The sequence below is a fragment of the Sminthopsis crassicaudata genome, chromosome 3 (assembly GCF_048593235.1).
Source record: "Sminthopsis crassicaudata isolate SCR6 chromosome 3, ASM4859323v1, whole genome shotgun sequence".
NCBI classification, from domain to species: Eukaryota; Metazoa; Chordata; class Mammalia; order Dasyuromorphia; family Dasyuridae; genus Sminthopsis; species Sminthopsis crassicaudata.
This window is the reverse complement of record NC_133619.1, coordinates 45675520-45697731: the sequence shown is the minus strand read 5'-3', so window position 1 is coordinate 45697731 and position 22212 is coordinate 45675520. Positions and strand designations below refer to the sequence as shown.

Here is a 22212-nt window from a genome sequence, read left to right as displayed (position 1 = left end):
AGTTGGGAAGGAAAATGATTTGCAGTTTGAAATACCCAGAGCTCACACATGTTTATGAATGCCCCACGAACAATAAAGTCTAAACTCACTATATTCTATGGAGATAGGTTACATGTTATGCTTTCCTTTCCTCACATCCAATCAATTCCTAAGGCTTGTCATCTCCCTTCGCTTGCCTGTTCTTTACCACATTTCTGATATATTTCTTCTTCTCTCCTCTAATAGAACTACTATCATGGTGCAGCATCTCGCAACTGAATTATAGCAACATCCAGTTGGTTGGATTCCCAGACTCAAATCTTTGCCCAGTCTAGGTGATCTTCTACTCAGCTGTCAAGTTGATCTTCCTAAAACGCAGGTCTGATTATTTCTTAGCCTGCCCCTATTCCATTTAGTAAACTCCAGTGGTTCCTGATCACCCACAGGATCAAATATAAAATTTTCTATTTGGCTTCTAAAACCTGCCTTAACTTGGCTCTATCATAAAATTCCAGTTTTTTTTTTTGTTTTGTTTTGTTTTTATATCTTGCTCCTCTCCACGTACTCTGTAATGCACAAGTCTCTTTGCTATTACTTGTATAAGAAATTCCTTATGCATTCCTCATTCTCCTGACTCTAGATAGTTTCTATGTCTACAATTAACTCTTCCTACTAATCTTCTTTCTGGTTTCCCTGGCTTTCTTCAAGCATCAGCTGCAGATCAAAGAAGACTTTATTAGTCTGCCTTAATCATGGTGTCTTCCCTCTGAGATTATCTCCAATTTATCCTGCATATATTTTATTTGTTCAAAGTTGTTTATATATACTCCTTCCCATTAAAGTGGGAGCTCCTTTTGAGAAATTAAACTTTTTTTTAATCTTTTCTTTTTTATAATCATTGCTTAGCATAGTGCCTGGAATATAGTGGGGGCTTAATAAATGCTTGTTGACTTGTTCTGACTCAAGGAAAAGGCAGGGCAGAGAAGCTGTACTATTCATGCTCTAGATAGTGGGCAGCAAATTAAGTCAGTAACCTAATATTTTGTCCAAATATAAATAAAAATAAATTTATGCTTTGTTAATGGTGGGGGAGCAGGAGGGAGGACTCTGGATTATTGATTTCATTGGTGTGGTGACCCCATAATAGGAAACTCCCCTCTGTCAATTCAGAGAAGCAACAGCTCTACCAGTTACAGTTGCCTGCGGATACTGAGAGATGAGGGAACTTACACTGAATAGATAAGAATAGGTGTCAGAATAGGGCTAGAACAGCAGTTTTCCTGGTTCTGAGTCCATTCTTTCCTATTAAATACCACATTATCAATAATCATTTATATTTATGGAAGATTCCAAATCTGGGATTTTCATGATTCAGATCATCAACTATTCTATACTTTATGTTTTTATTTTGTCTTAAAATTGCCTGGCACTGAGAGTTAAGTCATTTCCATAGGATTAGACAACTACTAGAAAGTATCAGGACAGGAGATAAATATGTCCTGCTAAGCTCCATGCAGTTCATATAGGGGACCAGGCTATACTTACAAAGAGAAAACAGGCCCCAATCATGGCTGCTTTGATTTTCACATCTAGATCAGCAGGCACGTGTATCCCAAAATTATCAGCATTTGTGAAGACATCATTTACAAATCCTGACCAGTACTTTGAAATTTTCCCAATGGTTATCTTTTCATTAATTGTTTTCACCTGTGGAAATCAAGTTAAAATAAAATGAGCATTAAAAAAATCCTTTTGGAAACTTAAAAAATTTTTCTTTGATAAATATAGGTTATTTAATCATAGTACCTTAATACTTAGAGAAAATCAAGACAAAAGAAGGAAGAAATATGATAGACTAGAAAGGATACTGTGAAGCCTTTAGAATGAATTTTAAAAATATTTATGGATATATGACTTGTTATTACTTTTTTTCCAGTTCTAAAATATGCACTACTTCAAATCCTTAAGTCCTTAATAGATGACCATTAGTCCCATCTTTATCTCTAGACTTTGGCTAAAATAACATTAATTATTTATTTATTCTGAATTCTAGGATAGATCCACATTTTATGATAGATTCATGGTTTCAGATCTCAAGGCCAGTTTGTCATATAGAAATCCTAGTGGCTACGTCCAGGTTTAAGTCAGCTTGCCCCCAGATGCCCTTTATACCAGACTCAGGTTCAGGTTAAAGGTAGGTCTTTCAACTTAAGTCACCATTCATTAGATCGTCCTCTTGGTCAGATTATTGCTGATTTCTGGTTTCATTCATTCTTCTTTTACAAGAAACAGAAATGAAAGTGAATACATCTAAGTATGGTATGGCTATACACACACACACACACACACACACACACACACACACACACATATATATATATATATATATATATATATATATGTGTGTGTGTTTTTTTTTTTTTGGTATGTTGAGGTCAGAGAAAGATCAAGGAAAGGTGGTGATCTTTTCTTCTTTTGAAAAAATGGCAATAACATGGATAGCAGAGTTTTTTGTCTTCTATTTTGCATGTAAGTCAAGGAAAATATTTTTCAGTCAGAAAAGTAGCACAAAATAAGTAGATAATTTAAATACAAGGTACAGAAAGAGATGGTGTGATTGTATCTAGTTGTGCTCAATGAGTTAAAATCACCAAGTTAAAGTGGCTCAGTTAAAAAAAACCTTACTGTTCTGATTGTTGCTCTTTTTTGTGATTTTTGGGAAAATTGTAAAGAACAGGAGAAGTACTGTAAGATTAGAACAAACAAAAATTCTGATTTTCACATATCATCTTTACTGATTATAGGTCAGTAAGGTTGACTTTGTTTCTTGGCAACACCTAAAATATATTACAAAAGGAATGGTGTGTGAGCCAAAAGGAATGTAGAGATCACAAAGAGGCAATAGGAGTTCATCAAAGGCAAATCAAATTCAAATAACATCATTTCCTTTTTTGACAGGGCTATAGACTCATTGTACCTAGATTTCAGCAAAAATTTGACAAGCTCTTCAGAGCCCTACAGCATGAATGTTAGTGTAATTAGGACGAGTTGGGATTATTTGAATGATCAAGAATTATTTTTACAGACTGATATCAACCTGGAAGGGGGTCTTTAATAGAATATCATAGAGTTCTGCCTTTAGTTCTGTATTTTTAAAACAGCATTACGTCAACCAACAAGCATTTATTATTAAAAATTGTGCCAGCAACAGGTGATAAAAGACAAAAATAAGACTTTCTTTATCCTTAAGGAGCTTATTTTCTATTATATGTCATCTTCATCATCATAATGATAAGAGTAGCCAGCATTTACATAATCTTTTTACATTTTATAAATAAAGCACATTATCTAATATACTATCTTGTTTGATCTTCACAGTAATCCAATGAGGTAGAAGCCATTTTTCAGATGAGGAAACTGAGGCTGAGTGGCTAAATGACTTGCCCAGGATTATGTAACTGGGAAGTGCATCTGAGGCAGGATTCAAATTCAGGTCTAACACTAAGTCCAGAATTCTATCTAATGAACTATCTATCACACATCAACTTTGTAAGTTATGTAAAGGAGAGAAAATAGCTAACATCTTGGATGAAATAAGGATAAAAAAATCTCTACAGGCCAGAGTAATAAGCAGAAACTAATAAGATGAAACTTAAAGGAGATATTAAGTATACTTTGGTTTAAAACAACTACTATCATAACTGGTATTTATTTATAGCTTTAAATTTAAAAACACTTCATATACATTATTGCCTTTTATCTTTACTACAACCCTAGAAGGCAGATACCCTAAATTGGATTATATCCATTTTACACTTTGAGAAATTGAATCTTAGAGAGATTAAGTGACATGGTCATATGAATAACTGCTGGATGATTTATGGTTCAAATTTAAGTCTCTTGACTCTATGCTCAACTTTATAATATATAATATTGTTACAAGTACAATATGGTCCAAGCTCTAGCACAGGAGGCAAGTTTATCAGTAGTTAATATGAAGTGAAAATAGCAGGAATTAAAATTGCACAAGGACACCTAAAAGTCATATATAAACCTATAAAACAGAGGTCAAACCCCTGTCTCTCCCTATGCCAACTTTCTTCCACTTCCATTGGGACCACTCTGCTGAGTGCTCCAAACTCTAATCCACAGTTATGTGAATCATTATCTATCTCTTCCTATCTTCTTCCCTGCTGCTGGCTTTCCTTTCTCATCCCATTTCTGTCCCCATGCTGTCTGCCTCTGTACTCCTTGCTTTCACCATTTTTTCTATACTTTCTTTGACATTTGTCCCTGTACCCTTTGTGCCTCATTAAATTGTGATTGCAGACCTATTTTCCAGTTACATCAGGCTTTCCTAGGGAGTATCAAAAGAACTGAATGTATCTGTCCCAGAGTTTTAGAAATTAAGTATCAATTTACCCACCTAACATTTTGAATTATATAAAAATAAGATAAATCTTCCTTAGGAGACCTCAAGCTATCATTTATTGTAAGTCTTCAATCAAAGCCTGGACTTCTTGTGAGTTGCAGATATGGTGTATAGGTCATTCTTGTATGAATTAGATCAGGTGGGTCCTCAGTTCATTCCCTTCCAATTAAGAAATTCTATTATTTCTTTCTCTCTGCACTTTCCCCACCTCTGCCCGCTCAATAAAAAATTGATAAGAATTCAGAGTTCTAGAAACAACCACTTTAAGTTATTTGAATATGAATAGTAAGATTGATTAAAAATAAGGTTGTAAATAACCTTGATTCTAGGACTTCTTATCCACTAAGAATTGGCAATTATGTTTAAAAGACCAGGATTTTCATTCAAAGCAAGATTTCAATATAATTGTTTAGAAACATTTATTCACAACATTAGACATACTCCAAACTGTTAACATTATGTTAGACATGTTTTAACAGACATGTTTCAAAGTGTTGACATTACATTAGACACATTACGTTAGACATGTTTAATCTCTAAAAGGCTAAAATAAGATATACAAAATAGGGATCTAAAATGGAAATTTTTTGCCCCAAAGAAGCATACCTCAAAGTCAACATCTCCAAAACAGCCACATGTTGCGTAGGGACCCACAATTTTCAAAATATCTTCTTTGCTTTCATTTTGAATTGTGAACTTTGGCAGGAAAGGGTCCCACTTTTGTACAACATAACCAACTATCGTGCCAGGAGGGGCTTGAATTTCTAACTATAAGAAGATACAAGAAGAGAATCAAGTCAATTCTAAGATCAAAATATTTTTGTTCATAACATAACAATAATTTAAGGTAAAACATGAGAGTTGTTATAAAATTATATTTTTGTTGAACAGTTAGGTGATGTAGTGGAGAGAGCACCAGCCCTGAAGTCAGGAGAACTTGAATTTAAATCTGGTCTCAGACAATTAACACTTCTAGGTGTGTTGACCCTGGGCAAATCACTTTACCCCAATTGCTTCAGCAATATATACATACATATATATATATATATTTTTTTTTTCTTTGAATAATTGTTTTTCTTTTTCTTCAAGTTGAGTCATTCTTTCTTGCCCAGCCTATCAGTGTCACTTACTCTCATTACTGTTCAGCACAGTTCCTTTGACCTATTCCATTTTCCATATTCAGTTGATTTGCCCCTTCTTGTGTAACCTGATAGCCACTTTCCTCTTGGGGTTTCACTACTGGTGTTTCTGACTCAGTATAGACATACAGACACCTTATAGAAACATTCCCTCAAATGCAATATAAGAAACTATATATAGATTTCATTTTATTATTATTAATCTTCTCCCAGAACCCTTTTGATCATGAATAACAATACAGCCCAGCATCAGCGCTCTCATGGTTATAAGTAAGAACTCTGAAATTAATGTATATTAATTAATTATATATTATTAAATATAATAAATTAATGCTTTGAGTTTTACAGCCATCCTTCCAGTAATACTTAGAATTGGTAAGCTGTGGTAATAAATGAATGAGAAAAAAAATGGAATATAGCATGGGGTACTGTTCTCAAAATCCAGAAGAGATATATTCAAGTTCTACACTCTGACACATATTGACTTTTGTTATTTTGGGCAACTCACTTAATATTGCAGTACTTTAGGCCATTAATGTGAAGCTCAAATAGAAATGGGGGCTCCATGCTGACTTAGGAAATCACAAGTATGTATGTCTTTTAAAAAAATAATATATCAACATGTTAAAAACCAGATTCTGCCCAGTAGTTGAAATTTCTGCTCTAGACAATATTCTATGACTATAAATTGCAAGAAGTTACTGATCTTCATTGCTAGGGGGAGCTTTGTCACCTGAGAGATCCAAAGCAATGAAAACATAGGCTGTGACACTATCCCTATAAGAAATTTATGGGAAAGTAAAATAATTTACAATGAGATTTTATTACACATAGAAAATTGGTTGGGCTAAACACCATGATGTCAAATTTAGTGCATGTGAGTTAAAATATCTTTAAAAAAAATGATGCTTGCCTCTAGCCTTAAACCAAAAAAAAATTCTACTTAGTCCTATTCAGTCTTTCCAAATAGTATTGTAGAAACATGCACACATATGTGGGTACACACACACACACACACACACACACACACACATCCTCAGAGTCCTACATAGTTTTAACAAAAAGTTGACTTTCAATGAAAATTAACTAATCTTAGCCCAAGTGTCTCAATATTCCTTAATTTTGCAAGCTTAGTACCTCCCAAATAGTAGGTATTTAATTGAACATTGTTGAATTAGATTGAATTAATTTTTCTTCTATCAATTGTTTTTCTCTTTCTCTTATTACTCTATATAAAAGAGTGAGAGGAAACATAGTAGATATGTTGCCCTTACAATCAGGTGAATCTGGGTTAAAGTTTGATGCCTGAATATACTCCCTTTGAGACCTTAAACTTACAGAGCTATAAAAAATCTAAGGCTCAAAATAGCAGAGAAGTTGATTGAGAACATTTCTTCTTCATGGTTGTTCCCTACACGGATAAAATTACAGATATGCTACATACAAAAACTAAGAGATGATCCTACTTTATCTATTACCTAAAACCAATATAACCATTATGATCACTATTATTATTTCATATTTATATATCACTATAAGATTCCTAGTACTTGTGAGCCATCTTTTTTTAGTTTTTGCTATTACTTGTATCTTATGATAATTTATAAAATTCTACTACTTTGGTCAACAAATAGGGCAATGGCTCTTCCACTTCAGTAAAATTATCCCTAGAACTATTTATTCCATTTAAAGAACAATAACGTAAAGTGATTGGGAAATACTTATACATTATCTATACCAACTCTTCTGTCTCTATTCCAATCATAACTTTTATCTAAAGCTTGAGTGTCTCTCACAAAGGCTACAGAAACACATTTCTCTCTAGATCCTTAGCTTTCAGGCTCTCTCCCTTTTATTAATCACAAAGTATTAATTAAAGGCTTTTTCATTATTCACCAACTTGACTGATATCTTGTCTTTTAAATCATTTCATGATTCCTCATTGTTTTCTCTCAAAATTTCTTACCCCATAATTTAGGTTTCCTTCATTTTTGATTCTGCTTTTTTTGTGTGTATCCCCTTGTTAAATATTTCTTCCTCATTCTTCAGTGTGTATTTCTGAAATTACTTTTTTCTAGTTGAGTGAACAAAGTGAAGCTTCAATTCAGCTGCCTAGCACATTGTGTCTTGGTTCATTTGCTCTATTAAAAACTTGGAAGGAGAAGGGTGAATCTGAACAAATGTAGTTTTTCATTAACGAATATTAAAATATTTCATATGCATTGTATGTCAGCAGGAAGTATAGTGGAAAGCAATAGGTTCTAGGATCAGAGTCCCTAGATTTGTTTCTGTCCTTTTACATTTACTATCTTCATGATCTCCATCAAATCACTAACCTCATTGGATCTCAGTTGCTTGTTATTTAAAATGACTGTGGTGGGTGAGATGGCTTTTCAGATACCTTTTAGTTCAAAGTATCTTATCTTAATATTCTATCTTAAAACAAGAACAAAACATTTCTATCTAGATTGATACTATATTCTGTGATCTCACATTTTTGATGCTTAATAGAAGTATTATATTTATACATGGACATTTTGTAGAAGATAAACTAACAGGAATCCAGGAAACTCAGTGTTGGAAGCATTATTAGGGGCCATTTGTCCAATCTATATTTGAACAGAAATCCCTTATACCAGTGGTCCTCAAACTTTTTAAATAGGGGGCCAGTTCACTGTCCCTCAGACTGTTGGAGGGCCGGACTATAGTAAAAACAAAAACTATGAACCTCAGCCCAATGTATATTGCTAACGCAAGTTTAGGTTGAACATCACTTCTGGTCTGATTTTGTCATAACCCACGGGCCGCATAAACGTCCTCAGTGTCTGGCCCACGGTCCGTAGTTTGAGGACCCCTGCCTTATACAATAATCCTTACAAATGACAATCCCCACTTGGAGTGAGGAATGGAACTATTAAATCTAGGTGCATCCTTAGAGTAGCTCTTTATTAGCAAGATTGTTTTGTTTGCTTATTTTGCAATGAATCATATTCCATTTTTCTACACCTTCTATACCTTTCCCTTTAGAGACAAAGAGAACAAGCCATTTCCCATCAGCCCTTCACCTTCTTTCCAAAGAGATACTGTATTGCACTACACACAGTTACTATAGCAGGTAACTTAGTCTCTACTGATGAACCCAATATATTAGTCATGTAAAATTATTGATACACAGAAAAGTTGGAATGTACTCAAAACATTATAAATCTATTTGATATATGCATGAGTGAACTGAAAAGCTAATAAGCCCTCACTATTTACAAACATTCTTCTAAGTTCTAGTGATATAAATAGAAAAATAAGGCAGTTCCACCTTCAGTGTTAAATTGTTGTTTGTACAGTGGTGAAGGACTCTCAGAATCATATCAGAAATTTGGCACCCTATGACAAAGCTTCAGTTGTCTCACCCACATTATATTTTTACATTAAATACACCCACACAAACACCAACACACATATGTCTATATACTAATTAGAGGAGACAACACTCAAAAAATGTTCAGCTTCAAGATGGATGGAAAGTCCAAGAAATTCAAAGAATGTAGTGGTAGGAATTCAATGAAAGGAGGTGGTTCTTGAGCCATGAGAGAAGGGTCAGATGATAACACTAAGATCTAGAGGGCAAAGAGGGAAGGTACATAATATAAGTATTAGTTTCTCATAGCAGCACAGCTACTAATGCATAGTGGTTCTGAATCTCTCCATAATGAATGGAGTGGATGACTATTCTTGATGGATTCTGGAGCTATCATTCTCTCTTTGACTCTGTTTTTGGCTATCTCTGTATATATGATTTCTCTATCATCTATTTGGTTCTCTTTCTCTATAGTATACATTGTATAAATGGGGGAAAGCTTCCTAAAATTACTGACTGCAATAATCATTGTTAATAATTATAATTGACATCATTTATTAATCTCTCTTATTGGAGCCTTATCTTTAGACATAAAAAGAAATATTATTATAGCAATCTAGTAGGCTACATATATATATGTATTACATATAAGTATAAATGTGTAAATATATACATGTATACGCACATTTACATGCATATATATACATATGGATGGATATATGTGTGTATGTGTATATAAAATGTAGAAATACAAGGTGGGGTGAGGCAACTGGAGCTTTATCCTAGGGTGCCAAATTTCTGTTATGATTCTGAGAATCTTTCACCTCTGTACAAACAACAATTTAATACTGAGAAAGAATAATCAGTTAAAATGGAAGGCTACCATATAGTGGGCTGGGATGAGTTCTTCCTTCATACTACATTGCTCTCCTTTTCCCCAACTAAGCACATTTACTGCCGCCTACCTCTGATGCAACTTAAGGTATATTTGCCTTAGTCTCAATTTTTGTTATTTGTTTTTTTGTCCCCCTCCCCCCCACAATCTACTATATATATATAGTTCTGGTTGGAAATGAAAATTCTTAATCACTCAGTTTCTCAAACTAGTCTGCTCTTAAACCATAGCATACTAAATAAAGCCATCAAAAGATTAATTGTCCAGAGTTCAAATTGAACACTATGTAAATAGCAATATTGTATTTTATTTCTAAAGAGGAAGGAAAAAAAAAACAAGTGATGTTGAAGACTAACCTCTTGTAGGTAGCAAGGGCACCAGCAGCTAGTACATCTCAATGGTCTGTGCACTGTAATCACCTCTCGACCGGTGTTATCAGTGACCCTTAGGGTGCAGGATCTTAATGGTGAACAAAAATTACGGTTAAAGCAAATGCTTTCTTCCACTGCAAAGTACACTCTTTGTCCCAAACGGTTTTTAATCTCATATTTGTTGGAAGTTTCAGTGCCAAGTATCACTAAAAGAGGGGAAAATAATCAAAATGTTATTATATTCTAGTACTATCTTTAACTATATAAATGGGAAGTTCATTTATTACTTACAAAAAAAAACCAAATTTCTATGTCATTAAATCTGTGGTACCAATTTCATTTCACCTGATATTTATCATTTAAATCATGTGTCTGATTTATATCAATTCTGAAATTCAGTCAGTCCCTTAACCTACAAGGGTAATTGTAAGTAATGATTTGGGATTAGATCAATCATTTTCTTTCCAAATCTGTGCTAAATTGGAAACTTCTGTATACTTCCCACACCATTTGAAGTTAATAAATAAACAGGAATCTATATATTTGTCTATTTCAAATGCAAAGTTAAATATTTATTTTACTATTTTAAAGATTAAGACCATGATTGTATTTCAAATCTATGACACAGTTTCTCTTTGGATGATCCCTATGTTTTAATATATGTTTGTTATATTTTGAAGGTACATTAGGAAAAACTCAGGGTTGTGGGAAGGAAAATTATTTAGCAAAGTCTAATTCATAACACATCCTTTTGTAACATCTTTAGATTTTTACATCACTTTTAGATTGACTTATACAGTGGTGGTCCTGGGTTGTAAGATTCTAAAGCTGTATTCCTCATAACTCCTCACATAGTTCCTGACACTCCCTTTCCACCTCTGGAAATGTATTAATTCACTAGCAAGCTTTAGTTTACTTAAACTGAAAGAAATGAATGAAGAACTAACTTTTCTCTTAGAGTGATCTTGTATTAATAGGATATTAATGATAATAAATCATTACCCCTGAAAGGGATGATTTTGAATATGATAATTCCAAGCCCATGAACTGATGATTTTTTTTTGGGGGGGGGAGTATTTATGTATGTATATTTAATAAGTGTAAAAAATTATGTGCTATATATTAAAAGTTAGGGAAAACATGACATAGTAAATAGGGAAAATGGATCAGATATATGATAAGAATGTGTCTAAGTCACTTATAAGTTAGTTATGTGACACTGACCAAGTCACTGAGCCTCTGTGTAACCAGACAGTGCATGGAATATCTCTGTTAAGTCATAGATTGTTTAAGGAAATACATACATCAGAAGTTTCCTACACTGAGAAAAATCATAGTCTCCATGTCTTATACATTCATCTCATCACATTACTTCAAGAAAAATTCAATAACTACATTTCTCATCAAAATATTAACAAGTTTGGCTTTCTGAGCATACAAAACTTAATTTCTAAAAGTTTAAGGGGGTACAGCATGTACCATACTTACTTTCAAGCAGCTCCACCTGCTGGTGTATAATGATCAGGTCTAACTGTTAAAGGATGACATAAAGGAGATACCAGGTTTACATTGTGCCTCATAGCAAAGTTGGAGATGTTATAGAAACCGTCAACACAAATCACAGTGTACATGAAGTTCATCTATTTTCTTGATTTCCTATTAAAAATATTTGGGGAAAGCACTCATTTCTTATGAGGCAAAAAGGATATTGTTGTAATCAAGTAACAGTCTACAGGGTCATGGAAGGATTCCATGAACGAGTTGGTAAGAATGCTAACAATATCATCAGTGAACTCTTAATTATGAAAACTAAAGAAATTCCTGGATAATGCAAAAAAAAAAAAAACAATTAACCTTTAGAGTTAAAATAAATGTAATAGTTTACATGTGACTGCTGACGTGCTGATATCGTAAAAATATGTCTCCAATAAAATCACAGAACATTAGAAAAAAGATGATTATCAGAGTTCTTTATTCTGCCACCCTTAGGTGAACTCCTTGCTATTCCTTGCTATTCATTGTTGGGAATCTCTAACAGATATGAAAGGACTAACTTAAAGCAAAGCTAGTCCATTTTTATAAACTTTCTCCTTCATACCTTCCTTTGGATAAGGAAACCATTGATTTAGGTTAAAGATGGTCCCTTCGCTCCAGTTGGTCCACAGTAAGATGCTATTCATAATAACAAAGACCTCAAACAGAGGCAGTAACAAAGAGACGTCTGGGTTTGTAATATGACCTCCTCTTCTTACCAGCTTTGTGATCATGGACAAATCATTTAATAGCTTTGAGTTTCTTCTCCAACTATAAATGTGAATAGGAATACCTGTAATATCTGGCTCACAGGGATTTTTTAAAGGATTTAATGAAATAGCCCATTTGAACAGATACTAGTAGTAATTGCTATTACTGCTGTTATGTATAATAACTATCATTTATCTAGCATTTTAGATTTGCAAGGCAGCCATATATATTATTTCTTTGGATCTCCTTTGTAAAACTAAATTCCTATACAGAGGTAAGCTAATGTTATTACTGTTATTTTTAATAAGCTTTTGAAGGTAAATTATCAATGACTTAACATGGAGTAAATAGATTGTCTGCCAATAATCCAGAGCTGACTGTAGCAAAGATACTATGTGATGTAAATCACTTTTTTAAGAGAATAAAATATGAAAATATATGGATTTGAAGGCATCTGTGTACTATCTGAAGATGATCTGTCACAAGATCATACTTATTTTGTATGTGATGATTCTAGCATTTTTATTGTATTTTGTTCTTAAAGACTGAAATCTTTGGTTGGTTGGTTTGTTTGTTTTTTAATTTCAACATTTCACAATTAGCACAACTGAATGAAAGAAAAGACTTTGCCAAAGAAAAGCTTGAGCTGGCACTTTTTATTTTAAAAAATAGTTTTAAGCTATTACCAATTCAACAGGCATTTTGTTATTTTTGAGAAGAAGAGGAAGAACAAAAACCTTGTCTATCCCTTGAAAAACAGGGTCCTGTGGCTTTTTTCAAGAGTGAGGTCATTCGGGCCAATTCTAAATAGATTTGTGATGGAAAGAGTCATCTGCACTCAGAGTGAGGATTATGGGGACTTAGTATGGGGTCACAGCATATTTTCTTTTTTTGTACTTGATTTTTTTGTTTTCTTTCTCATTTTCTTATATGTATACTTACACATATATATGCATATCCATATATACATATCTTTGTTTACACATATATGATTCACACAAATATATTTACAAATATAGACTATATCTGCACATATGTGTATGTAATATACATATGAACACATACATACTAAACATGTCTATATAAATACATGTATATATGCATCTGAAATGTAAATATATCATATATCTAGCACATAGCCAATGTGTATTACATGGGTATATGTGAAAATATGTGTGTTTGCATGCGTACATATAGATACATATAATGCATAAACGCATGTTTATTATAGTTAGTACACACATATACTATATAACCCAACATACTATATATCTGTATATCTGTAAATTTATATGCACAAATGCAGGATGTTCCAAAATTCTTAGTGCAATTTAAAGGTACTAAAGATTAAAATTTCATTGAGACTTTTTGGTTATCCTGTATCCATATAGCAGATCTGTGAATTTATTAGTGTAAGAAACTGGAAATCCTTTCCATCAATGCAGATTAGCAACCATTTTGCCACTTATGTATCATCTTAAGAGAGTTACTAAGCTAACTAGGAAGTTAAGTGACTTCCATGGGGCCATGCAACTAGTGTGTGGTTAAAAAAAAAAATGGAGCAAAGTATTTATTTCATATACATGTTTACTTATGCATACTCACCGTATGAAAGCAATAAATCCAATCTTTTTGCATACAGTGAATAAAATATACTGCTTCATAAATAAGCCGCTCATTTATTTGAGGCAAACCTTCCCTTTTTCAGAGAGATCTGGGTAAGGGAAGCATCAAAAACATGTGTCTAGACAACTTACTCTGCTTTGACTGAGTTGCCTGTGCTTGCATCTCTCAGGCAAGCTTTCTCTCTCTGCTGTATATAGTTTTAAAAGCCTCTGTGCTTTGCCAAGCATAGGATGTCGGATCACTCCTGGATGGAGGAAGATATGGGATGACCATATGTGATTGTGCAATCCCAGTCCTCCGGCACTGCCATACCACTTCTATATTTGGCAAAGCCTTGTCTGACAACATCCTCTAACAGCTTGCAGCAGTTAATCAACTCTAGTCAGCTATTACAGCTGATCCACTTTGCAGATGGAAGCTGGTAGGCTGGTTTCCCCATCTCTTTTACATATCTCCATGTGCTATTTAGTCTCTGAAGTGCATTTGTCTGCCAGTGGGTTCCTGGATAAGGCATCTGCAATTATAAACATTTTCCCAGGAACATATGCTGCTTCCCGCTTAAACCCTATCAGGCATAACAGAAATCTCTTGTACCTTGAGGGAATTGAAACAGAGATTTGATTTTGATAAAGGAGATAGACTTTATGGTTTGAAAGCATGCCAAACTGTCTGGAAACTGCAGCAGATGTGCTGATAACTCAATATTAGTGTTAACCATGAGTTCTTTGTAGATTCAGATGTAAGAACATTAAAAAAAAAATAATCAAGAGTTGATTGCAGTTTGGAAGCTGGGTTCAAATCCTACCTCAGTATCTCATTAGTTGAGGGAGCCTTGCTTAGTCATTTAACCTCTTAGAGCTTCACATTCTATATCTGAAAAATGGGGTTAATAATAGAGGAACAAGTCACTTCGCTTGTGAGCAAAGTACTTTGAGCATTATATACATGTGGATCATTATTTTTATTACCATTACTCAGATGAGTGCCAATGAATGTTTAGTAACTAAAAACTAAGAGGCCTGGGTCATTGCAATAGTGACTTCTCATTATCTGTAAAATGATATTATTGGACTTTATGGCCTGCCATCTGTGGATATGCAAGTGCTCTCACCCTTATTATCAACATTATTGGGACTAATATTACTATGTGAGAATAGTAGATGCTCACTCTAATAAGAAAAGGGAGAAGCTTTGGGAAACCAACATTTACAATGTACTTGCTATGGGCAAAGTACTGTTCTAGACAAAAAGTACACAGGTACGAAAATAAAATAATTCCTGCCCTCAAGAACGTTACTTACTTTCTACAGAGGGGTACAGCACACAATCATAGGAGTGCAGATTTAGAGCTAGACTTCAAATCTAATCTGCTGATTTTATACATGACAAATTTGAGGCTGTTAGAGATTAATAATAACAATGGCAAGCATAGTTTCTTTTTTAATTTTTGTAAATATGATGTTATTTGATCCATACAGGCACCTGGAGAAATAGGTGATAGTCTTATCTCCCTTTTACAAATGAGGAAACTTAGATTGAGAGGCTAAGTAATTTGCCTAGGATAAGACACCTAAAAAGTATGTGAGGCAAGACTTGAACTCAAGAGGTCCAATAATATCCTATAGATTTTATAATGACGCTTCTCGATATATAAGTAAGTACAATACCATGTAATGAAGAAGGAGATTACATATACATTTAAGGATGGGGAAGAATTAATACTTGAGGGTGTAAGTGATGCTGAAGTAAGTCCTTAAGAAAGGCAAAGTTTCATTAAGAAGGGCCAGTAAGAGTACCCACCTTGAAATCATTATGACCAGAATTAAAGTCCAGCTTTACTAATTATATGACTCTGGGCAAGTCACTTAACCCCAATTGCTTTATTGCTTTACAAAACAAACAAACATATAGTAAATAATATTTAGTGGGATAGTTTTATTCTAGGTATTGAGAATGACTTCCATAAATTCAGGGAGGCAGGAGATGGGATGCTCAGTTTGGAAAATAGCTTTCATCCCACTTAGAATTCATTTTCCATCTCTTTCCATTTCCACATTTTTCCCTGTCCTTAGTCTCACTTCCTTGATGAAGCCTTCCATGGATAATCTAAACCAGAGATAGAAAATATTATATAGTAACATTTCAATTCATTGATCTGAGCCAGATGAAAATGTAATTAGGAAATATTTGATAAAATCAATAGAACATAGATATGTATTGTTTTCTAAGTCAATATGCAGCTTGAAGCAATCCTGGTATATGGTTAAATTGCCCCCAATTCTAAGTTTTATGTCACTGCACCACACCCTAGACTCTCTCCCTCCCCTGATCTCCATTAGCATTTAATGTCTGTTCTACTTATCTGGAGCTTTTATCTTTTTATGTCTTCTCTCTAGTCTTCTAGACAAGAACATAAAATTATTTGAAATCAGAGCTTTGGTTTCAAAAAAGTTTATATAACCTCAAAGCACTTTGACCCATTAAGTATTGGATTTATTCTATTTTATGTGAAGTAATTGATAACTGCAATAATAATTTCAGCATTGAAATCTAAAAGGCTTTACATTAGAGGGTATGGTAGTCAGTGCCTTGATTGACTTACTATATTACTGCTTTGAAAGGAAAATACAAATCCATGTTCTTATAAAAGATAAGCAGATAGACTCATTCATTATTGGTGGAATTGCAAAATTGTAAGAATTGGGGTAATTTTTTTTTGGTAGAGTAATCTAACAATCTATAATAAAAGCTGTAAAAATTATTTTGTCCTGTGAGACTATATTTTCACTGTTAGAAATATGCACTGAAAGTATTATTGTTACTATTAATTTGAAACTAACCATGCAAAGGTTTTCAAATAGCAAATAGAAAAACTATAATCAAACTAAATGTCTTAAAATGAAGAAGTGGCTAGACAACTAGTTGTGCAGTCTTATAATGATATGTTGTATTGGAAATGTATTTTAAAAAGGAAAGACGATCATATAACAATAAAAAGCAAAAATGTCAAGAAAAAGAGATCTAAAACAACAGAATACACAATGATAGTAAACAATAGATTAAATACTCACTAAATATGACCAGATAATAGCTAAAAGAAAAAGAAAGTAAAGTAAAAAAGAGAATGGACAAAGAAGCCTAATGAAAATTTATAATGATAAAAATAAGAAATTTACATAATTTTGTTGTATATTTGAAAGGCATAGCAAGTATACAGTAGATCTGTAGTTTCTTATGCAATCAAATTATTTTTTGTCATATAATGTTATGGAAATGCTTTTTTTATTCCATAAATTAAAAATGAAATATAATAATACAAAGAGAAAAAAGAAGCACAATAAAAGTTATGCCATTTGACACATGAGTTATTAATTTATATTTAAATAGATGCAAAGTATGTTTAACTCTGTTTTTATATTTGATTGAATCATTCATAAACTTGAGTTAATAACAATGAGTTTTGAAATTCTTTTGACCTTTACAGCCTTTCTTAAGTTTTCATAGTATTAGTTCTCATAAAAATCTATCTTTCAGTCATGTCAATACTTCTTCCCTTTACATGTTATCCAATGAAAAAATCAATGATTTTGTAAATTACATGCATGGGAGTGATATAGAATATCTTATGCTATAACAATTGGCCTAATGACACTTATACAAATGGCTGAAAAATAGAGATTTCTTCTTGGTTCTGAGAAGAACAGATCATGTAATTTACTCTCAATGTTAAATGAAATGACATTGATTTACTAAATAGAAAGGCCAAAACACAAATGTATTTTCCACCTGCTAGATAAAATAAATGAGAAATAAGTAAATTATAAAATAAACTTGATCTGAAATATACTTTTGGTATTAATAATTTTAGTAAAATCATTAGTACAATTAAGGACATAGGAGGAAAAAAGATCATAAAATTGTACAATTTTTAATCCTCTTTTTTTCTCCTTCAGTAGGGAAGAATGAAAAAAACCCACAAAATCTTTACTCTCATTTTATAATGTGAAAATGATTTTTAAAAAACTAAATTAGCTATTAAAACTTTTTTTTGATGTCTTAAGCATAAATTCATTTGGGAGAGCAGGGGTTAGGGGAGTGGAGACTAAAACAGAAAGATAAAAACACCTGGCTCAAGTATTCTAGACCAGGAGGGAGATTGACTGGCGGTGGGAGAGGTGGTAGTAATACTTGCTTCCTTGAATTCAAAGGCACAGTGGGACGACTGTGATCAGGGTCAGGATAGCCTGGGAGAAAACCAGGAAAGCCTCTGCGTTTCTGATTCTGACCATCTGCAAGAGAGTTGGAGTCATATATCATTTTAAAAAGTTGGAACATTTTTTTTTGTTGTTGTTTTGAAGTAGAGAGTGAACTACATGGCTAAATAAGTTCTTTTTTTTTTTTTCTGGTTTCCCTTTAAGTTTTAATATGTTTGTCTTATTGACCTCTTGCTGCTTCTCCTTGGGTTGTTTCCCCATCATTCTCACAGCTCATAAGGACTTATAGCAGGGGTCAGTCGAATACCATAAAGAGCATGAAGCCTGAAGTGGTTAACTGTATTCTCATTTTTAGTAATTGGATAAAAGGTAAATCATATGGTTAAATCACTTTATGAAGATTCTCTTGAAAGTCAGGAATGGCTGTAGGGCACTGCAGGAAAGGTATAGATAAGAATGGAGATTAAATGGCATAATTTTCTGGATTCACAGAGTTCCTAATGGATTCTATCTAGTTTTTATGGACCAGAAGTCTCCCCATTTCCTGTTCATGCCCCAAGACACTTAAAATTAAGGGAACATTTTTTCTTTCATTCTTTCAGGACTATATCTTTTATAGCATTGGCAAATTTCATTTATTTATCAATCTACAAACATATCTTCTTGGAATTTTAAATTTGCATAATTTATACAACTGACTTTCACATTTATTATCTTCTCTGAGTTATCAATGACCTGAGTGAGTTAGGACAGCCCAGATTCATATCTCTCTCCAAATACCTCCTCTTTCTTTCTGTATTCCCATTCTGGAGAACTGCCCCATCTGGAGGTCCCACTCTTCTAATTGGTGACTCCCTTCAAAGATTGCAAATTTTTAAAAAAAATTATTTACAAGGATTGCAAATTGAGAAAGAATCCCAGGTATGTTTTATCTTCCTTCTATGCTCCTCCTCCTTCTCCTCATCTGCTACATTGCCTACTTTCTCCCACATACCATCTTATGTTCCAGTTCCCTCTTTGCGTTTTGCCTTCCTCCATTAGCTACAAGCTTTTGAATAAAAGGATTCTTGCTTTTTTATATGTATTCCCAGTGCTTAATACCATATTTGTTCCATAGTAAACATTTAATAAATAAATATTTATTTGGCTATCAATTATATTGTTAACTATAGCATAAAATTGCAGTTGTCTTCAAGAATTTGAAGAAATGTCATATTGGAAAAAAAAAATTTAAACTCATTCTACATATCTCACTATAGCAAGTTTCCATAGCAAAGGCAAATGAAATGAGAACTATTGGCCACACAGGAAGAACCCAAACTAATACTAGTATACCTGTGTACACAATGGAAAATACATTAATTACTGATGATAGCAACATAGAGGGGCCAGGTAGGTGGCTCAAAGTCTTTGAATCAGGAACTAGACAACCCAAGAAGTAGTTATTTTGCCATGTTCTTTCTACTCTCTATACTTTTGTATTAATTTCATCAAGAGATAATTCTGTCATAGAAACTACAATGCAATGAATACTTAAGATAAGAAGTGTTAAAAAAAAAAAAGATATGTTCAGTTGCCAAATATCAGTACCTATCACAGAGCTAAATTCAGCAGGAAGAGCTAGTAACAATAAACAGATCACAATAAACAGATCACATAAAGAGGCAAAGTTACCCTTTTGGTCAGGAGAAAACACTACAAAACAAAATAAGATGCAGCCACTTAATAAGTGGAGCTTCCCCAAAGTGGAACAGGCTGCCTCAGCATGTGTTTTCCCTGTATTGAAACTCTTCGAGGAAAGAACTGGATAAGCATTTGTTGGGAATGTCTTTCTGAGGTATTAGACTAAATAGGTTACAGGTCTCTGCCAGCTATGAAATTCTATGATCTTCATTTTCTAGATGAGGAAACTGAGGTATAGAGATTTTAATTGGCTTTTCCATTATCATTCACAGGTATTAGAGAAGGCAAAGTCAGAACTAGAACCTTAGTGCTGGCTTATAGCCCAGATATAAAAATAACTGACATTTATATTGGAATTTAGAACTTGCAAAACACTTTATATAGATTATAGATTTAGAAATTAAAAGGAGAAGTCATCTAGTTCAACTCCCTCATTTTATAGATGAATAAACTGAGCCCAGAGAGCCAAAGGGATTTGCCCATGGCAAACAGATAGCAAAAATCAAATGCAGCACTTGAACCCAGGTCTTCTGACTTTAGACCTAGTACTCTCTCCATTCTTCTCAGTGTAGTATACTATGAAATAACTTTGTGGGGTAGGTACTGAAGATATTATATCCCTGTTTAATATATAAAGAAACATATAAAGTGTTTGTGTCTTGCTTCTGTAGTCATACAACTTGTAAATATGTCAAAATTTGAATTTAGATCTACCTAATATAAAGTGCAGCCTTCTATCCATAAAGACATCTGACCAGGTAAACATTTTGAAATCTTTGAGATGCATATATGAAGGTATATATCATTGTCTTCATAGTCTGACTCTGCATATAACAAGTATGTCTTCTAACTTATCTTTATCCTATATGTATTTATTTAATTATATGGAATCGTATAATTATATGTCTTAATTATATAGCATGTAAACTCTTTGAAGGCAGAAAATATTTTGCATTTTTAACTTTCTTATTCTTAACAGTAGATCTGGGCAGACCCATCAGTTCTTGTCAATTGATTAACTAATCAAAATGTATTAAGTGTTAGAGGGATATTACTTTTTTATATACCACTTTAATTAGAATAAGATACTATTTTTAAAACAACCCCTCAGACTGAAATTCAGAACTGTTAAGCTTCAGAATATATTCAGCTGATCATTCAGCTGATGAATTAAGTTTGAAAAGAACTGTTTAAAGCACTTAAGTTTAAGCACTGTTTAAAGTATCATCAGAGGTTACTTTGTCTTCATGGGAACAAGTTTTATCTTTTTAGATGTAAGATTTCAATGTTACTTGTGGAGATTTAGGTTTGATGAAATTCTAACCTCTAAATAAGACTATAGGATGACTGTAAAATGAGTGATGAACTTCATAAAGATTAAAACATATTTTTAAAAATATTTAAAGGTTTTAAATGATTTAAAACATTCTATAACTAGTTTGTTGTCATCTTCATTTTTTCACAGTATTTCTAGGTTATTACTTCAATTTATATAGCTCCATCATTTTCCAAGATTAATTGAATTTTGATTAATGTTTAATGTATAGCATTACTTAAAGTAAGAAGCTTGAGTATTCAAGCATTCCTCTTTTTTGCATTTCCTCACTTCTTTAATATTTTACCAATTTTATGTTTTTATGTATGTGTGAGAGAGAGGGTAAGAGGAAGAAGGGAGGGAAGCAGGAAGAGAGAGGGAGAGGGAGAAAAAGAGAGAAAAGGGAAGAGATAGGAGAGAAAAGGGGAGCCAGGAGATAGAAAAGAATGGAGGAGAGAAGAAAAAATAAGAGAAGAGAAAACAAGAGAAAGAAGAGAAGAGAAAAGAAGAGGGAAAAGAAAGGAGAGGAAAAGATTGTAGGATAGAATAGAGAAAGTAGAGAGATTTTTATCAGGGAGCTAATAGATGCACAAAAGCCAGCTTACTTCCTGATTTTTGTTTCACTCCATAAGGAATTCTGTTTTCTTATATGGTATGACTGAATTATTTCTAATCTACAAAAGACTAGGTTGATCTGGAAATAGAATTAAGTTTTTGAAGCACCTTAAGTTCTATATTGAAATATGAATAGTACTATATTGGTTCAGTTTACCAGGGAGCTATTATTTCTAGGACCTCTCCAAGGTTTGTTCTCTCCCAAGAAGGTGGCAGATGTCAAAATGGTTACTTCTGGAATATTGTAGTGTGGATTGGGTGGGTTTCAAAGTTTTTGGACTTTGGGCAATACAACAGTGAGAAGTAATGAATATTGTATTATCCCCTAGAAAACTCTTAAATTA

General features: G+C 33.1%; 1 protein-coding gene across 1 annotated transcript in view; it reads right to left on the bottom strand.

Annotated features, from left to right (window-relative positions):
- Window positions 1-22212, bottom strand: part of LOC141564819 (phospholipid scramblase family member 5-like) — a 30315-nt gene that overhangs the window by 3514 nt on the left and 4589 nt on the right. The window contains exons 2-6 of the mRNA XM_074307681.1: window positions 18167-18330; window positions 11660-11702; window positions 10157-10377; window positions 5018-5179; window positions 1525-1686 (exon numbers count right to left, since the gene is read on the bottom strand). Coding sequence (XP_074163782.1) covers window positions 1525-1686; window positions 5018-5179; window positions 10157-10377; window positions 11660-11702; window positions 18167-18330 — 752 coding nt within the window. The remainder of the gene's footprint in view (window positions 1-1524; window positions 1687-5017; window positions 5180-10156; window positions 10378-11659; window positions 11703-18166; window positions 18331-22212) is intronic.